The sequence below is a fragment of the Narcine bancroftii genome, chromosome 2, assembly GCF_036971445.1.
Source record: "Narcine bancroftii isolate sNarBan1 chromosome 2, sNarBan1.hap1, whole genome shotgun sequence".
Lineage (NCBI taxonomy): Eukaryota > Metazoa > Chordata > Chondrichthyes > Torpediniformes > Narcinidae > Narcine > Narcine bancroftii.
The window spans coordinates 277,065,003-277,083,395 of NC_091470.1; the positions used below are offsets into that span (position 1 = coordinate 277,065,003).

The 18,393-nt window shown below is 47.0% G+C and overlaps 1 protein-coding gene across 1 annotated transcript; it reads right to left on the reverse strand.

The window, feature by feature from the left end:
* Positions 1–1,260: 1,260 nt before the first annotated feature.
* Positions 1,261–2,260, reverse strand: LOC138753103 (uncharacterized). Its single transcript, XM_069915691.1, has 2 exons — positions 2,257–2,260; positions 1,261–1,658 (listed from the first exon to the last, which is right to left on the reverse strand). Exons 1-2 carry the CDS (start codon positions 2,258–2,260, stop codon positions 1,261–1,263), a joined length of 402 nt encoding a protein of 133 aa, XP_069771792.1.
* Positions 2,261–18,393: the final 16,133 nt, after the last annotated feature.

Genomic DNA, 18,393 nt, shown 5'->3' on the forward strand with positions numbered 1-18,393 from the left:
GGCTGCAGTGGGAGGAATCCATGTCCAGAAGGCATGGGTCAAACGCATATTGTCCAGCTTTGGGATTTAGGGCAGAGCGCCAGGCATGGCTGGACATAGCATGACCTGGACTGATTAATCTCCCTCAGTCCATGCCACAGCTCACTCTTCGGTTCACTTAGTCTCCGCTCACCCGTCAGAGAGAGGCAGCCTGTGGCAGGCAGCTGAGAGGACACTCGAGGATGGAATCCAATTTGTTGGGGCTGATGTGATTAGTGGGGGAGGGGGGAGGGGGGCTGCTGAATGACAGTCAGAGCATAAACTGTCAGCAGCACCCAGCACTGGGAGCAAACACCAAGTGACTCGGGCTGCCTGGCTCATGTCGAGGTGACAATCTCTGCTGAAGAGTGAACTCCTGATTGAAGGGGTGCGAAATTAGGAGATCCAGCAGCTTTCTGTTACTTGGCGCTACGTCCCAGAGAGACTGCCCACAATGCTTGCACAAACTGTGTTAGACTCCCCTGTTAAAAGGAGAAGTGATACATTTGCACCACTGATTAATTCGGTGAATTACTGGGCACAGGGAAACCACAGGCGAGCAACACAAGTCTCTGCCTCAACACAAGCAGCTGTGTTATCCCTGCCCCATACCGTCCCTGACCTTACAAATCTGTCTTGCTAATTCAGTTCCTCTGGCACAGCCTTTCAAAGCATCTCCCCTTTCTGATAATGTTCCTGCTCATTCTTCAATCCTTCCATCCCAGCTACAGTCCCTACCGTCTGTATGGTGGGTATCCAGTTGCCCAAATAGGTGAAGCAAGTGGATTCCTCTTGATGGGCAGGCAGCCTGGGGCTTGGTGGGTGAATGAGCTGCTGAGCCTGGAGTGAGGGCAGGTCCAAACAGCAAAACCTCCAAACCATCTGAGAGAGGACAAAGGGCCCTATGCTTTGGGGAGAAAGAACAGAGTGCTCGAGGAGAGTGGACTGGGGGGGGATGAGGTGGGGTGTGAGCTGAGGGAGGGGAGTGGGGGGATGATTTGGGGGTGAGCTCGGTGAAGGGGGCGTGGGGTGTGCAGCAGGGTGGGTGTGGGCAGTGAAGGGATGTGAGGGGATGAGCTCGGTGGGGGGGTATGAGGGGTGAGCTCGGAAGGGGTGGGAGGGGGTGCGAGGGGTGAGCTCAGTGGGGGCTGTGCGAGGGGTGAGCTCAGTGGGGGCTGTGAGGAGGTGAGCTAAGTGGGGGCTGTGAGGGGGTGAGCTCAGTGGGGGTGGGAGGGGGTGAGCTCAGTGGGGGTGGGAGGGGGTGAGCTCAGTGGGGGTGGGAGGGGGTGAGCTCGGTGGGGGGTGAGAGTGGGAGAGCTCGGTGGGGGGTGTGAGGGATGAGCTCGGTAGGGGTGGGTGGGGCTGTGAGGAGGTGAGCTCGGTGGGGGCTGTGAGGGGATGAGCTCGGTGGGGGCTGTGAGGGGATGAGCTTGGTGGGGGCTGTGAGGGGTGAGCTCGGCAGGGGAGTGTGGGGGTGAGCTCGGCGGGGTTGTGTGTGGTGAGCTTGGCGCGGGAGGGAGGGGATGAGCTCAGTGGGAGGTTGTGAGGGGGTGAACAACTGGGATGGGAGGGAGTGAGCTCGGCGGGGGTGGGAGGGGGTGAGCTCAGTGGGGGCTGTGAGGGGGTGAGCTCGGTGGGGGCTTTGAGGGGGAGAGCTTGGCGGGGGTTGTGGACAGTGAGCCCGATGGGGACAGAGTGCTGTATGAGGTGTAAAAGGAAACAAACAGACTAGGTGAGTTCAGCTGGTGAGGACAGATAATCAGAGGGCCTCTCTGTTGTAAACGTTGGTTTTCCAGGATGATTTTTAGACAATTCGGTGCTTCCTGCTTCCCTTATTTCCCTGATTTCCTTAATTCCCTGAATTCTTCCATCTTCCCCAGTTAATTCAAATGGGACCTTGAGAATTGGTTCCCAGACTTCTGGTCACTTTCCAGTCAGTAACATGGCTGTTACTGTGCACCTAAGGCACCTACCCATCCTTACCATCCTCACCCAAACTCAACCCACCCTCGCCCATCTTCACCCACCCTCACCCATCATCACCCACCCTCTCCCATCCTCACACATTCAAAACTCCCTCATCTGTCCTCACACTCCCTCACCCATCTTCCTTCACAATCATCCACCCTCACCTGTCATCACCCACCCTCATCCACATACCCACCCTCACACATCCACACCCACCCTCATCTGTCCTCACTTACATATCCACTCTCACCTGTCCTCACTCACACTCACCCATCCTCACCCGTTCACACCCACCCTCACCCATTCACACCTAGATTCAGATTTCTTGTCAGAGCACATACATGACATTACATTCAACCCTGAGATTCCTTTCTCCTGAAGGCATGGCAAAATTACCACTAATAGGTAGTGCAAAAAATAAACTGTTCACAGCGTGAACAAATAAAAGGACTGTAAACTGATAACAATTGTGAACAAACTAACTGTGCAATAGAGGGAGAACAAAAGAAAATAAATAAAGTGGACAAGTAAGAGTCCTTAAATGAGACTGATTGAGTTTGTCGTGAGGAGTATGATGGTAGAGGAGTAGCAGGTGTTCCTGAACCTGGTGGTGAGAATCTTGTGACACCTATACCTCTTTCCTGATGGCAGCAGAGAGAATAGAGCATGTGCTGGGTGGTGAGGGTCTTTGATGATTGCTGCTGCTCTCTGATAGTAGCGCTCCCTGTGGATGTACTCAATAGTGGGGAAGGTTTTGCCTGTGATGTCCTGAGCTGTGTCCACTACCTTTTCAAGGGCTTCACACTCAGGGGTATTAGTGTTCCCATACCAGACCAGTGTGCAGCCAGTCAGCACACTTTCCACCAGACCTCTGTAGAAATTTGCCAGGGTTTCTGGCATCATACCAAACCTTTGCAAACTCCTGAGGAAGTAGAGGTGCTGATGTTCTTTCTTCACAATGCCATGGTGTGTAGGGTCCAGGAAAGATTCTCCATGATAGTGACTCCCAAGAACCTAAATGTGTTCACCCTCTCCACCTCTGATCTCCCAATGATCACTGGATTGTACACTCTAGTTTTCCCTTCCTGAAGTCAACAATCAGCTCCTTAGTTTTGGTGACATTGAGTGCAAGGTTGTTGTTGCACCATTCAGCCAAGTCTTCATTCTCCATCCTGTATGCTGATTCATCCCCTTCCTTTATACAACCCACTACTGTGGTATCGTCGGCAAATTTGTAGATGGTGTTATTGTTGTACAGAGCTACACAGTCGTAGGTGTAAAGTGTGTAGAGCAGGTGGCTAAGAACACAGCGCTGTGGTGGAGATTATGGAGGAGAAATTGTACAAGTATAACTCCAGTCCCTGTCACTTGACTTACCCAAGCACCCTGTACCTGATGTGATCAGGTCATGAATTAGTCGCAAATGGTCACTTAGCCCTCACCTAAGATCATGGCTGATTTGTTTGTAATCTCAGTTCCACATTTTTTTTTCACTCAATATCCTTTTTCAATCTTTGCCTTGAGAATATTCATATATTCTTTCACATCGTTTGAGGAAGTGAGTTCAAAATCATAGAACAGTAGGATCACAAAACATTACAGCACAGAAACAGGCCTTTCACCCTTCTAGTCTGTGCCGAACTATTATTCTGTCTAGTCCCACTGACATGCACCCAGTCTATATCTCTTTACAACCCTCCCATCCATGTACCTCTCCAAATATTTCTTAAATGTTAAAATTGAGCCAATATTCACCACTTCAGCTGGCAGCACATTCCACCATTCTCTGTTTGAATAAATTTCCCCTAATGTTCCCCCTAAACTTCTCCCCTTTCACCCTTAACTCATGGCCTCTGGTTTGTATCTCGATTAACTTCAATGGAAAAAGCCTACTTGCATTTACTTAATTAATATATAACCATCATATTTTTGTATACCTCAATCAAATCTCCCCTCATTCTTCTACACTCCAGGGAATAAAGGTTCAAAGTTCAAAGGTACCTTTTATTGTCATGTAATAATACATTAAAAATGTAATATACATGATATGCTTCAACTTTTTTCTGGCATAAGGCAGACAAAGAGTCGCCATGAGCATTGCTCAGTGCCTCTAGCAGCAGGAGAAAGAGAAGCAAAAGAGTCCTTTCAGAATCACTGAGTGACTGTGGATTCGCTTCCAGTGTTCCCGCAGCCTCTGCAGTCGCTCAGACTCCAGTTCAAACTATCGGCAACTTGAACTCCAGATCCAAGCCTCTGATACAATCAGGAAGCCTCCTGACCTGTTTAACCTTTCCCTGTAACTCAGTTCCCCAAGTCCTGGCAACATCCAAGTAAATCTCTGTGCTCTTTCAATCTTATTGATATCGTTCCTGTAGTTAAGTGACCAAAACTATACCCAATACTCCAAATTTGGCCTCACCAATATCTTATGCATCTCTCCCATACTCAATACTTTGATTTATGAAGCCCAATGTGCCAAAATCTCTCTTTACAACCCTTTCCACCTGTCATGCCACTTTCAGGGAATTACATATATATTTGTGTAAAAGTTGATCTCATGTAAACATTGACCCCCCCCCCCCACTATTTTTTGGAATTCTCCATATATCTCATGTAAAAGTTGTTCTCAGTCTCTCAGCTTGGCCCCGGCAGCCTGCAGGCCAGAGCTCCCAACGCCTTTGACACAGATTTTGCACCCAATTCCGGCCACCCACTGGTCGGAAACTCCCAACGCCTCTGATGATGTAGATATGTACCTTGGTCCCGACCACCCCTATTCCAGCAACCAGGCTGACTCCTTCACCAATTCCCAATCAAACCTCAGCCTCCACAAGGCTGACACCTTGGATACCTCCACTGCTGGATCCCACAGATTCATCCCCACCACCACCACACCTTTCCCTACTCAACCCCATCTCCTCCTTTGAGCTCCCCCTTTCTTCCCACCCCCCAACCCTTTGTGTTTTTACTTCAATCACGATGTCTGCAGACTTTCGTGTTTTACTTTTATGGGTTTTGTTTCTTGGTAGGACTTGTGTTTTGATGTGCAGACTATTATTATTTTAATTCATTGTGTTTTTGTTCTTTACTCGTTGAGATATCATCTGGACTTCTGTAACTGATGAGGCATTTTGGATTCTACTGTGAATTTTAGCCTCTCAAAAGTAGTATTCATGTAATAGTTGACCACATAAATTTAACATCAACTTTTACATAAGAATATAGGGTTGCATCTGAATTCTCAGATCCTTCTGTTCTACGACTCTCCTCAGTACCCTACCATTTATCCTGTATGTCCTATCTTTCCAAAATACAGCACCTTACATTTATCTGCATGAAATTTCACTTGACATTTTGCAGCCTATTTTTCCAGTTGGCCCAGATCCTTCATCAAAGGCCTTACTACTCCACGTAGAAAGACTCACAGCCTTTCCTTCATCAACTTTCTTGGTAACCTCCTTGAAAAACTCTCTAAGATTTGTTAAACATGGGCTACCCTCCAATCTTCCAGCACCTCATCCATGGCTAAGGACATTTAAAATATATCTGCCACAGCCCCTGCAATTTCTACACTAGCCCCCCTCCAAGTCTGAGGGAATACCTTTCAGGCCCTGGGGATTTGTCCACCCTTATTCACTTTAAGACAGCAAGCACTTTCTCTTCTTTAATCTATATAGGTTCCATGTCCTTACTGCTTGTTTGCCTCACTCCCCTAGACTGTGCCAGTTTCTTGAGTAAATACAGATGAAAAAAAATTGTTTATGGTCTCCCCATCTCTTTTGGCTCCATACAAAGCCAATCATTCTGATCTTCAAGAGGACCAATTTTGTCCCTAACTATCCTTTTGCTCTATCCTCTAAAATCCCTTAGGAATTTCCTTCACCTTGTCTGCCAAAGCAACCCCCTGTCTTCTTTTAGCCTTTCTGATTTCCCTCATTGTTCTTTTTCTGCATTTGTTATATTCCTCAGGTATTTCATTTGCCCCTTATTGCCTTTATCTGCTATATACCTATGTCTTCTTACTAACCAGGTCCCCAGTTACCTTATGCCTGTTAACTTTGCCTTTAATCCTTACTGGAACATACAAACTCTGTACTATCAAAATGTCACCTTTGAATGCCTCCCACTTACAGAGCACATCCTTGCCAAAAAGTACCTATCCCAGTCCATGCTTTCTTCTTTAATAACGGCATTTCTCCAATTTAGAATCACAACCCAAGGATTATTGGGTTGGGTCCATAATTATCTTGAAACTAATGGCATTACAATCACTTGAGTCACCTTGTTTCCTACTAGGAGATCCAATTTTGCACACAGTCTAGTTGGTACCCCTATATATTGAGTTTGAAAACTTTCTTGAACACTTTGACAAACTCCAAGCCATTCAGCCTTTTTACTGTATGGAAGTCCCAGGCAATATGTGGACTGTTAAAATCACCTACTGTCTTTACTTTATGTTGTCTGCAGCTGTCTGCTATCTCTCTGCACATTTGCTCCTCCAATTCTCACTAACTATTGGGTTGTCTATAATATCTCATTAATGTGGTCATACCTTTTCCATTCCTCAGATCCACCCATGCAGTCTCAATAGACTAACCCTCTAGTCTAATATATCTGAGCACATCTGTGATATCTTCATGGATGAGCAATGCTTCTCCTCCCCCCTTCATCTCTCCTGCTTGAAGCAGTGAGCATTGAGCTGCCAGTCCTGCCCCTACTACAGCCAAGTTTTACTAATGGCCAAAATGTGCCAAACCATGTTCAAAGTTCGTCTACCTTTCCTACAATACTCCTTATATTGAAATAGATGCATCTAAGAGCATTATTTTTTACTACGTCCAACCCTGTGATTTCTGTCTTTATATGCAGCTTTAACATAATCTTTTTCCTCTTCCACTCCACTATAGGCTCTGGCATTTTGGTTCCCAACAGTCATGACTCTGGCAGTAAAGATTTTTATCTTATCTGTCTTAAATGGGCTACCTCTTGTTTTGAAACAGAACCCCTGGTTCTAGTCTCTCCCACAGGAGGAAACATCCTCTCTTATCAATCCTATCGAAAGCCCTTAGAATCTTATCGGTTTCAACCCAAGTCCTTCTTCCCTCTTCTGATATAAGGCCAACCTGTCCAAGACAACCCACCATTCCAGATATAAGGCCACCAGACCTTCTCTGAACTGATAATGAGTTTGTCATCACATACATTGTATAACGTATACCTGCACCAAAATTCTTGCTGTAGCCAAACAGGTATTTGGTAAAAAAATAATAGTAACTTAATTGAATTAAAAGAGACAATAAATAGAGAAGATATGTAGATAATATTTACAGTAATCGCAATGCAAAAAAGTGACTTGCAACAGTGCAGTCAGTCATTTGTGGTGTTGGAGCTGTCCCTGATTAGAGTAACAAGGGGAGGTTCATGAGCCTCATAGCTGTTGGAAAGGAATTGGACTTGGGCCAAGAGGTGCTGTTCTTCAGGCTTCTGTGCCTTCTGGCTGAAAGTAGCAGTGAGAACAGGTTGTGACCAAGAGTGAAGGGAGTCCTTTATGATGTAGGCTGCCTTCTTGTTGTGCCCATATTTCAGATGCGGTCTCACAAACACTCAGTGTCACCTTCTCTATTCAGTCCCACTAGCAATAAAGATATCCTGTAAAATTCCCCAGAGCCTGAATCTCAAGGTCAGGGGTCGAATGATCCAAGTGATGGGAATGAGGCAGTTGGATGGAAAGAGAGAAATGATTTCCTCTGGAGGTCAGGAATATAGAATCAGAGCCAGGTTCTATAGGTATGAGGCCAGTTGGAACTTACACAGAGGTCTGTGGAATCTGACACCCCAAAACCCCACACATAACTGCAACATTGGTTTCAGTTGGATCTGCTGCAAACAAGTCTATGGATAATTTTGGGGACAAGAGCAGGTCAATGGAGTTGTGGTTCCAGATCAATGAGTATTTGACTGTTGGAAGGATAGCTGGAGGGGCTGATTAGCTTCTTCCTGTTCCTATGTTCTGGTAGGATATGCTATTATTGGTTGATTGGGTAGTCTGTCCAGAGCCGCCTGCATGGTTTGTGTATGTTCCTATCGCAGCCAGTCAGTTGCCAAGGAGATGTGAAGGAAGCCAGCACACTGATAAATTCTAATCCACCTTCCTGTGATAAGTTGGGTGAAGATGAAAGAAACCAGGGAGTGGGTTTTAGGATTTAATATTCTGTCTCTATGTTGGCAGTAAACACTCCTAATATGACTGAACTACTAATGGAGTAATAAATACAATCAGCCAGATTTCACTGGGATAAAACCATTAGAGCAGTAAGTGAGCCCTCCAGAAACCTGTCAGATTATTAGTGTTAACATGGCCCGCATGGTCCACTCTTTTCCGCAGCATGACTTGTCAGTGCACAGTTATCCATTCACTGGGAAGTCACAGAATCCCTGCTCTTCCCAAGTCATTCTGACCCTCATCAGTCACTGAATAAAGAGCAACGCCCCTGATGGGAGAAAACTCTACAGCGAAATACACACTGATCGATGTCTCCCAGCCACATCTGTGATTTAAGAGGGCACTCCCAGTTCTTTTCTGAAAAAACTGCAACAAATTCTAGTGCCAAAGTGATGGTATAATTTGTATTTTGGTTATTCACCCACTTCCAAACTACAACAACGTTGTTTCCTTGGTGTTAATCATATGACATGAAGTATTAATCCCATGCTAACTTTAGTCAGTACAAGTATCTGGTGCAATTGGAGAGCAAAAGTTCTGTATAATTTGACATCTATCACACATCACTGTTGCTCTTCCCCGTTCATCCCGTCCTTTGCCAGAGTCAACCTTTCTCCAATTTAGTTCCAGATCTCTTGATTGCCCACATCTGGTCCAGCTCTTACACCACAACTCCTCATCTCCCACCAATAACCCAAACCAATAACCCACCACACACCCCCCACCAATAACCCACCACACACCTCCTACCAATAACCCACCACACATCTCCCACCACACAACTCCCACCAATAACCCACCACACATCTCCCACCAATAACCCACCACACACCTCCCACTAATAACCCACCACACACCCCCCACCAATAACTCACCACACACCTCCACCAATAACGCACCACTCACCACCCACCAATAACCCACCACACACCCCTCACCAATAACCCACCTCACACCTTCCACCAATAACTCACCACACACCTCCCACCAATAACTCACCACACACCCCCACCAATAACGCACCACTCACCACCCACCAATAACCCACCACACACTTCCCACCAATAACCCACCACACACCCCCCACCAATAACTCACCATACACTCCTCACCAATAACCCACCTCCCACCAATAACCCACCACACATCTCCCACCAATAACCCACCACACATCTCCCACCAATAACCCACAACCCATCTCCCACCAATAACTCACCACACACCCCCACCAATAATGCACCACCCACCTCCCACCAATAACCTACCACACATCTCCCACCAATAACCCAACATACACCTCCCACCAATAACCCATCATACACCTCCCACCAATAACCCACCACACACCCCCCACCAATAACCCACCACACACCCCCACCAATAACCCACAACACACCCCCCACCAATAACTCACCACCCACCTCCACCAATAATGCACCACTCACCACCCACCAATAACCCACCACACAACTCCCACCAATAACCCACCACAAATTCCCACTAATAACCCATACCTCCCAGTAATTACCTACCACACCACTCCACCAGTAATTTGCATAGCGGTTAGCATGGCACTTATACAGCACTAGGGGCGTGAGTATGAATCCCATGCTATCTGTAAGCAGTTTGTATGTTCCCTCATGTCTGTGTGGGTTTCTTCTGGGTCCTCTGGTTTCCTCCCACCCTCCAAACACATAGGCTGTTGTAGTTTAATTGGGTGATATTGAGTGGCATGGGTTTCAATAGCTGTACTACTACCGTGTAGTAAATAGAAATAAATTTAAGAATTTGCAATGCATCTCCCTTTCTGCAATATCCCTGCCCTTTTCCATTCTCCCTCCTGGTCCATTTAGTGACCTGCAGGCATCAGCGCCAGTGTTGCCTGTTCTTGTGTGCCATGGGCATGGGCATGTTGGGCTGATGGGGTTTACATCAGACATTACTATCCCTGAGACACCTCTCTCATTCCAAGACACATCTTTAACATGCATCTATATGCAAAAGTGTCACAGATTCATATAGCATGGAAATAGGCCCTTCAGCCCAACTTACCCAGGCCAACCAAAATGCCCCACCCACAATAGTCCCACCTGCCTGAATTTGGCCCATATCCCTCTAAACTTATGTATCTGTCTAATTTTTTCTTAAATGTTACAATAATACCTGCCTCAGTCACCTCTTCTGGCAGCCCATTACATACACCCACCATCCTCTGTGTAAAAAAAGTTACTCCTCAGGTTCCTGTTAAAGCTCTCCCTCCCTCACCTTAAACCCATGTCCTCCAGTTACCGATTCCCCTGCTCTGGGTAAAAGGCGGTACATTGACCCAATCTATTCCTCTCATGATGTTGTACACCTCTATGAGATCACCCCTCATTCTTCTGCTGCCCTCATCTCCCTGCCCCCCACCCATTCCCTCCTCCTGTTCCATTGTTATCCCTATGCCTTCATTACTTACCTCTCTGTTTTCAGTCACTCCCTCCTCCATCTAAACCTCACATTCTTTCCTGGCTCTCCCATCTCTCTTTCCCCCTCCTATTAACAACCAACTCTATCTTTTATCTATCCCCTTCTCCTCTCCCATTCTCTCTTACTCTATCTTCCCCTCTCATCTTGCCCCCCTCTCCCTCTGTCTCTCCCCTCTCCTCTCTGACTTAAACAACAACCTTTCTCCTCTTTTTTTTAAGTTTATATCTGAACAGAGCTAATTAGTTACAATTTGCTTCCAAACCATCTGTACCTTAACTCACTGATAATTTGTCGTATTACATTAGTGCAAATTGAATCAAGAACAGATACCTATCAGAACCAGATACACACTGCCTAACAACCCATTGCTCTGTGGGCTTCATGGAAATTGGTGCAGTTCTAAACACACATGGTAAGAGTTCTCTGGCCTTCTTGGGCTTGGCGTTAGATGAAATGAAAATCAAATCTATTCAGCCTCGCTAATCTATGTTTTTATCTGAGTCCTCCCTATATCTCTCTGTAGAGGACCATCACCCCAGAATTGGCACAAATGCTTCAGTGATAACAGAACAACACTGATCTCAGGGAGATTAAACCGGTGATGGAAGAGGATTTGGGAGGGATTCCAGCTTGGGGCCCGGGCAGCTGAGCTGATGAGATTCGGGACTGATCAAGAGTCCCCAGCTAGATATTTGAGGGCTCTGGATGGAAAGGAAAGGGCAGGCCAGTGTCAGATCCATGAACATACAAGGCTTAACCCCCATGGTTAAAAACAACGTACTGTAATCACGTCATTGTAACTCCCTAAATCCTCAGTACTTTCCCCAACTAGCTGATGTCACAGACGACTGACCAATAGATTTCTAGAAAAATATAATGGGAAGGGACAAATATTCACACACCACATTGCCAACACTGGGAGAAACAGTGGTGCCACCTTGTCCCTAGGTCAGACCTCACAGTGTCTGTCAGACCCACAGTGTCCAGGTCAGCTCCCACACTGTCCAGAACAGACCCTACAGTGTCCAGAACCATCTCCACAATGTCCAAGACAGTCCCCACACTGTCCTGGAGAGACCCACAGTGTCCAGGTCAGTCCCACAGTGTCCAGGTCTGCGATACAGTGTCTAGAACATCCTACAAGGCATGGCCAAACACCATAAATGGCTGTGATGATTCACTCCCCGATTAGCTGAATGCCTTTTATGCTCACTTTGAAAAGGAGAATTCAGTGGTACCAATGTGAGTCACTGCACAAACTGGCGATCCTGTGATATCTGACTCTGAGGCCAATGTCAGAACATCTTTCAAGGGGGAAAACTTCTTGCAGGGCATCACGGATATTATCAATCTCTCATTGCTGCTGTCGAAGGTTTCCACCTGTTTCAAAAGGGCATCAATCATCCTGGTGCCCAGGAAGAGCAGAGTGAACTGCCTCAACGACTATCACGCATTAGCACTGACATCTACTGTTATTAAATGCTTTGAGATGCTGGTCATGGTCAGAATTAACTCAAACCTAAGCAAGGATCTGGACTCACTGCAATTTGCCTACCACCACAATCACTCCACAGCAATGCAATGTCATTGGCTCTCCACTCAGCCCTGGATCACCCAGACATCAGCAACACATACATCAAGCTGCTTTTCATCAACTACAACTCGGCTTTCAACACCATCATCCCCCTCAGTGCTGGTCAGCAAGCTTCAAAACCTAGGCCTCTGTACCTCCCTCTCCAACTGGATCTTTGACTTTCTCATCGGAAGACCATAGTCAGTGCAGATTGTTAACAACGTCTCCTCCTCAGTGACAATCAACACAGGTGTATCTCAAGGATGTGTGTTTAGCCCACTACTCTACACTCTCTACACCCATGTCTGTGTGTCTAGGCACAATTCAAATACCATCTACAAATTTGCCAATGACACTACAGTTGTCAGTAGAATCACAGACGGCAACAACAAAATGTTCATAAGTGAGATAGATCAGCTGCTTGAGTGGTGTCCAAACAACAAACTTGTACTCAACGTTAGCAAAACTAAGGAACTGATTGTGGGCTTCAGGAAGGGGAAACCAGTCCTCATCAAGGGGTCAGCAATGGAAAGGTAAAGAACTTCAAATTCCTGGGTGTCAACATGTCTGAAGATTTGTCCTGGAGCCTCCACGTAGATACAATCATGATGAAAACTCACCAGCAGCTGTATTTCATTAGAGGTTTGAGGAGATTTGGTATGTCATCAAATACTCCTGCAAATTTCTGCAGGTGCACACCTAGAGCATTCTGACAGGTTGCATCACTGTGTGGTATGGAGGTGTCAATGCACAGAACAGGAAAAGGCTAGAGTTGTAAACTCAGCCAGCACCATCGTAGGCATTAGTCTTCACTCCATTAGGACATCTAATAAGAGGTGGTGTCTCAAGAAAGCATCCTCTATCATCAAGGACCTCTCCACCCAGGCCATGTCCTCTTCTCACTGCGACCATTGCGGAGGAGGTACAGGAACCTGAAGGCGAATACACAATGGTACAAAAACAACTTCTTCCCCTCCATCATCAGTCCTCACAGTGTCCAGGTCAGACCTCCAAGTGATCAGGACAGATCCACAGTGTCCAGATCAGACTCCATAGTGTCCAGGACAGTCCCCAAAGTGTCCAGATCAGATGCACAATGTCCAGAACAGTTCCCAGACAATCCCATGGTGTCCAGGATAGTTCTCAATGCCCAGGACAGTGCCCACACAGTATTCCTTCTCAGCTGCCCTACTGTAGGTCTGATACTGATGCAGGAAGATTGAATGATTAAGACAGGCTTCCAGTCTTTGCCCAGCATTTGCTCTGTTGTTGAATCTCCGAATTCCCGTTGATCCAGAGGCAGAGCTGATTAGTGGGTTGAAATTTGTGTGTCAGCTTCCAGCAGTGCAGACAAATGGAGCGGACTGATGGTGGAGACTTGTTCACTGAGGATATTTGGGGTGCTGAGCGTGTGAGAAGGAGACCACAGGAGAAGGATTGGGACATTAGGAGGGTGCATTGGTGTTGTTGCTGGGATCTGAGGATGGACAGGGAATGGAAGTCTGTTGGCAGAGTTGTAGGCTGTTGGAGATGCTGGAGGAGGCATGCTAGGATGTGAAGATGTTGTGGTTTCAATTATGGGGAGCTCTCTTTCTCTTTGACTCAGACCTGTTTAATGATATTAAAGAGAAAGTATGTTGCCTAACCTGGGATGTCACTCTACTTAGTGACTGCAGTCAAAATCAGTGATCTCAGGTACTGGTAGGGGAGGGGAGGGGGAAGTTAGAGACTGTTCGGAGTTTCAGATCAGCGTCATTTGAATTTGGAATCGAAAGACCAGATGGAGGCCATTGGGCCCCTTCCCCATTTACCAGCATGTACTAACTCATGTCTGCCTGTTTCCCACCTCAAGTTTATAAAGTAGCAGTCCGGTTGTATTGGCTTTGTTATCTGGTTCATCTCATGTGGCAGGTGGATACTTAAATTCAGACAGAAATAAAGCAGAAGTAACTGATTTTAAAATAGCTGTTTTTTGAGGTGGTGACCACAATCGCTTTTTGTTTGAACCCTTCTGGTTATTTAACATCTCATTATCAAGTCTGATGGGTATCTGACTCCTGACCCACCAGCATTTTGATTAGGTTGGACAAAGTACATGTAATCAATTGTCAAAACTTGTCCTACATCCTAAATGTTCCAAAGGTGTACAGGGTATGAAGGTTAATTGATTACATGGGTGTATTTGGGCGGCAAGGGTTCGTGGGCTGGGACAGCCTGTTACTGTGTTGTAATTCTATATTAAATTAAAATTAAATCTCCCTCATCATCTCCATCCAAGGCTTTACATGGACCTTCCTGGTGAGGCAGAGTTTTACATGCACATCATCTGACCTAATCTACTACAATTGATGTACCCAATGTGGCCTCTACAGTGAGACCCAACACAGGTTGAGTAACTGCTTCGCTGAATGCCTATATGCTGTGTGTTTAGGTCCAGACCTGAGATTCCTGTAGCCAGCCATTTTATCTCCTCCATCCATTCCCACAGTCTGTCCTTCGCCTCAGCAATTGTCAGGATAATCTTGAGAAACAACAATTTTTAGAACTTTAGGTCACCCCAGCCCCATCTGGTTCCACTGTTTCCATCTCTTTACCTTGCTTTCCCCCCACCCCCCCTACCCAGTGGTCTCTCCCTCTACCTGTTCTTCCACCCCTCAGGCCTTCTGTGCAATATCTATCATCTTTCCCCCCCCCCTCCAGCTTCTTTCCCCTCCCCCCTCCAGCTTCTTTCCCCTTTTATGTATGTAATATGAACTTTTTGTTTTAGTATCCATAAAGGGTCCCCACGCAACACGTGACGGACCATTTCTACCCATGGATGCTGTCTGTCCCGGCATCGAGTCATTTGCTCAATAAACGAAATCTTTAAGTGTTGACATTGTTCCCAGCTCTACCCCTTCCCTTGGTAGCTGGTTCGATGTGCCACCATGGCCTCCAGGTCTACACGCTCCTACCCTGGGGTGGTAATGTGACCATTCATCCCATCCATGCTTATCAACCCCTGCAAGAACACCACCCCCTAGACTCCAGGGAGAACAGTTCCAGCCTATCTTTTCGGCCCCCTTTCCAGCAATGACATCCAACACACAGTTCGCCGTGGCTCATTACTGCTCTTACAGCTGGAAGATGACGTCCCAGTGTAACAGACCCTGGTTGTTGAAGGTGACGGGCTCCAGATGTGGGGGCGAGAGCCAGTGCCTATACCGGGGAGAAGCAAGGAGCCAGGCAGCCGGTGCGTGTCTCTTGAGGCCGCCGCCGTATCTCAGGCTTCTGCGTTCAGCACTGGGAAGCAGCCTGCCTGGCTCATTTGGTCATGGGGAAAAAATGTTCGCGATTATCTGGAAAAGTTCTCGCCGATTCACTGGGGAAATGAAGTCATTGGTTAATCCTTCGCCCTCCAGTCTGGGCTGCGAGCAAGCTGCGCCGTGCACCGCCACGGCCGCTCCTTGGAGTCCGTCTCCGCTGCGCCGTGGGGCTGGCAAGAGATTCCAGGCCGTTCGGCCCGTAGGGCTCTGCCAGCACAGACACCCGTTTCCGGCCGGGATTCGGCCACCGTCTGGGGGAGCTGAGGGTCAGTGGACGGGGCCCCTCCAGCCAGAATTGATCACGAGGGCGATGGGAATGGGGTTAGGTGGGCGCGGGGAGGCCGAGGGATGCACTGAGTCCGAGAGGGTGAGGAAGACCCGGTTTGGGTGGGGTCCAGAGCGTCTTCCTCTGGTGAATGTGCTCTGTGCGCGCTGAGTCCCTGCAACTGCCCGGTCTCCGGTTGTACCGTCGGACAAGGCCAGAATTTGCCTCTTCGGTGTGAAACGGCCGCCCCCGAACAAATCTTGGCACAGGGGAGAAGCAAACCTCCCTTCACCCCAGGAGACCACTTAAGCGGACAAATGTTACGCAGAGAATGTTTTCTATCCTTAAAGATACTTTGCACTCAGTATTGCTGTTGAGGAGGCACAAATGGTCCTGAAGCGAAGGCAGCCAAATCATCTGTGTCTGATCAGGAATATACCAGGACACTGGAACGCTGGAGAGGACATTGCAGACGTCTTGGCTGAGCTTCATGAGTTGTCATTAAGGACAGGTGAGGAGCCAGTAGTCTGGAGGGTGACAAATGATGGGCCTCTATTCAAGGAAAGCTGCAGAGAAAAGTCTGGGAAGGACCGGCCAGTGAGCCTCACATCCATGGTTGGTGGATTACTACGGAGTACAGTATTCTGAGGGAGAAGATATACTTGGACGGACTAGGGTCGATTAGGATCGTTTTGTAACTGCGAGGCCATGTCTCACAAATCAGATTTGAGTTTTTTGAAGATGTGACCAAGAAGGTTGACGGGGCAGAGCTGTGTTATATGGATTTTCAACAAGGCATTCAATAAGGTTCCACGTGTTGGCTGTTCTGGAAGGTTAGATTGTGAGGGATCCACATTGAGATACCAGATTGGATCGAAAATTGGATTCATGGTAGAAAATGGAGGTGGTTTTTCAGACTGTGACTGGTGAAATGCCACTGGATTCGATGCTGGGCCCATTGGTGTTTCTCATCTATATCAGTGATTTAGATGAAAACGTACAAGTCAAGATCAGCTAGTTTGTGAATGACACTAAAGTGTCTGGTATTGTCGATAGTGAAGACAGTTGCCAAAGATTGTAGTAGGATCTTGATCAGTTAGGCAGAGAAATGTTTGATGGAATTTAACACCAAGAAAGGTGAGATGTGGTATTTTGGGAGGTTTAATATGGTAGAACTTGTACAGTCAATGATGGGGATCTGGGGAATATTGTAGAGTAGAGGGATCGAGGAGTACAGGTAATACATAATACCTTGAACATGGCATCACATGGTCAAAAAGACTTTCAGCACAATGGCCTACATCAGTCAGAGTACTGAGGGATCTCAGTTACATGGTCAAGGGTCAGGATGGTCAGTGACTACACCAATTCGATCTCACGGACAAATGCTGACAGCATTGTTTGATCATTGTTAGGGAATCTAGCCCAATGCCTCTTTGCGGAATGAAACAAGTGTTGGAGGCCCTCAACAGGTCAGGAAGCATTTGTGGAAAGAAACTGTCCATATTTTGCATTGATGAAGTCAATCAACTCTGACATTTCTGCTGGGCTCCCAGATGCCTAAATTCAATTGCTCTAGCACTTGTAGATTGTTTTAAGCTGCTTGTACCCCGAGTTCTGGAGCCCTAGCTGAATCACTCCACCTCTCTCTCCTCTGAGCCTTTCAAGGACCTCCCACAGGCTCAGTGTTTGCTCTCTGGGCCTGACTGCTTTGCTGTGAGAAAGGAACTACTGTTTTCAACTGCAGTTCCTTTCTCTTATGGTATCATTCAGATGAAATAGCCTCACGTCCCTGGCGAAGAAGAGAGCAGCACTGAACACTGCCGCAGCAGCTGGCTGTGGAAAGGAAGGGCCTTTGCAAGTGAGGGAGCACCAAACTTCGACAGTCTTGCTCAGCCCAGCTCCAGGAGATCGTGCCATTTCATGCAGCTGCTGAGTGGAATGACAGAGAGCTGGAGCTGGAACATGACCTGCAGTTTGTAAAACAATGATTGGATAAGCCTTTGAGCATGCAGCCGCCCTCTGACACTTACCAGGACCTGCAGATGTATGGAGTGAGAAAGTAGCTCGTGTAGACAGGAGTTGGCCATCATTACTTCCAACAGCATATGGCTGCAGCGAGGGCTGTAATTGCCAGATATCTGCCTGATAGAAGGCCCGCATTCCATGCTGGAGCTTCCTTTGGCATAGATTTAATCCCTGCCCCTGCAGCCTCTAACTAATTGCACTCCAAAACAGGAACGCGATGTGCTCCTTGTCCCATTTAAGAAACATCCTCAACATCGAATTATTTCACTTGCATCAGCTCTCACAAGATTATAACTAACAGTTGGTCCATAGCCCAGCCTTTGCTTCTCCACCACTATGCCATTTTCCCTAGATTTCCTCACCATCCTATCATCTGTCCACCTCTGCAATTGAGAATTCCAAAGATTCACCACCCTCTGGACAAAGAGATTTCTCCTTGTTCCAGATCCAAATGACTGGACCCTACTCTGAGACTGACACCTAGTCTGGACACCTTAAAAAGAGAAATATGCTTCTATCACCTTCTTCCCCTATCACTTCAGAG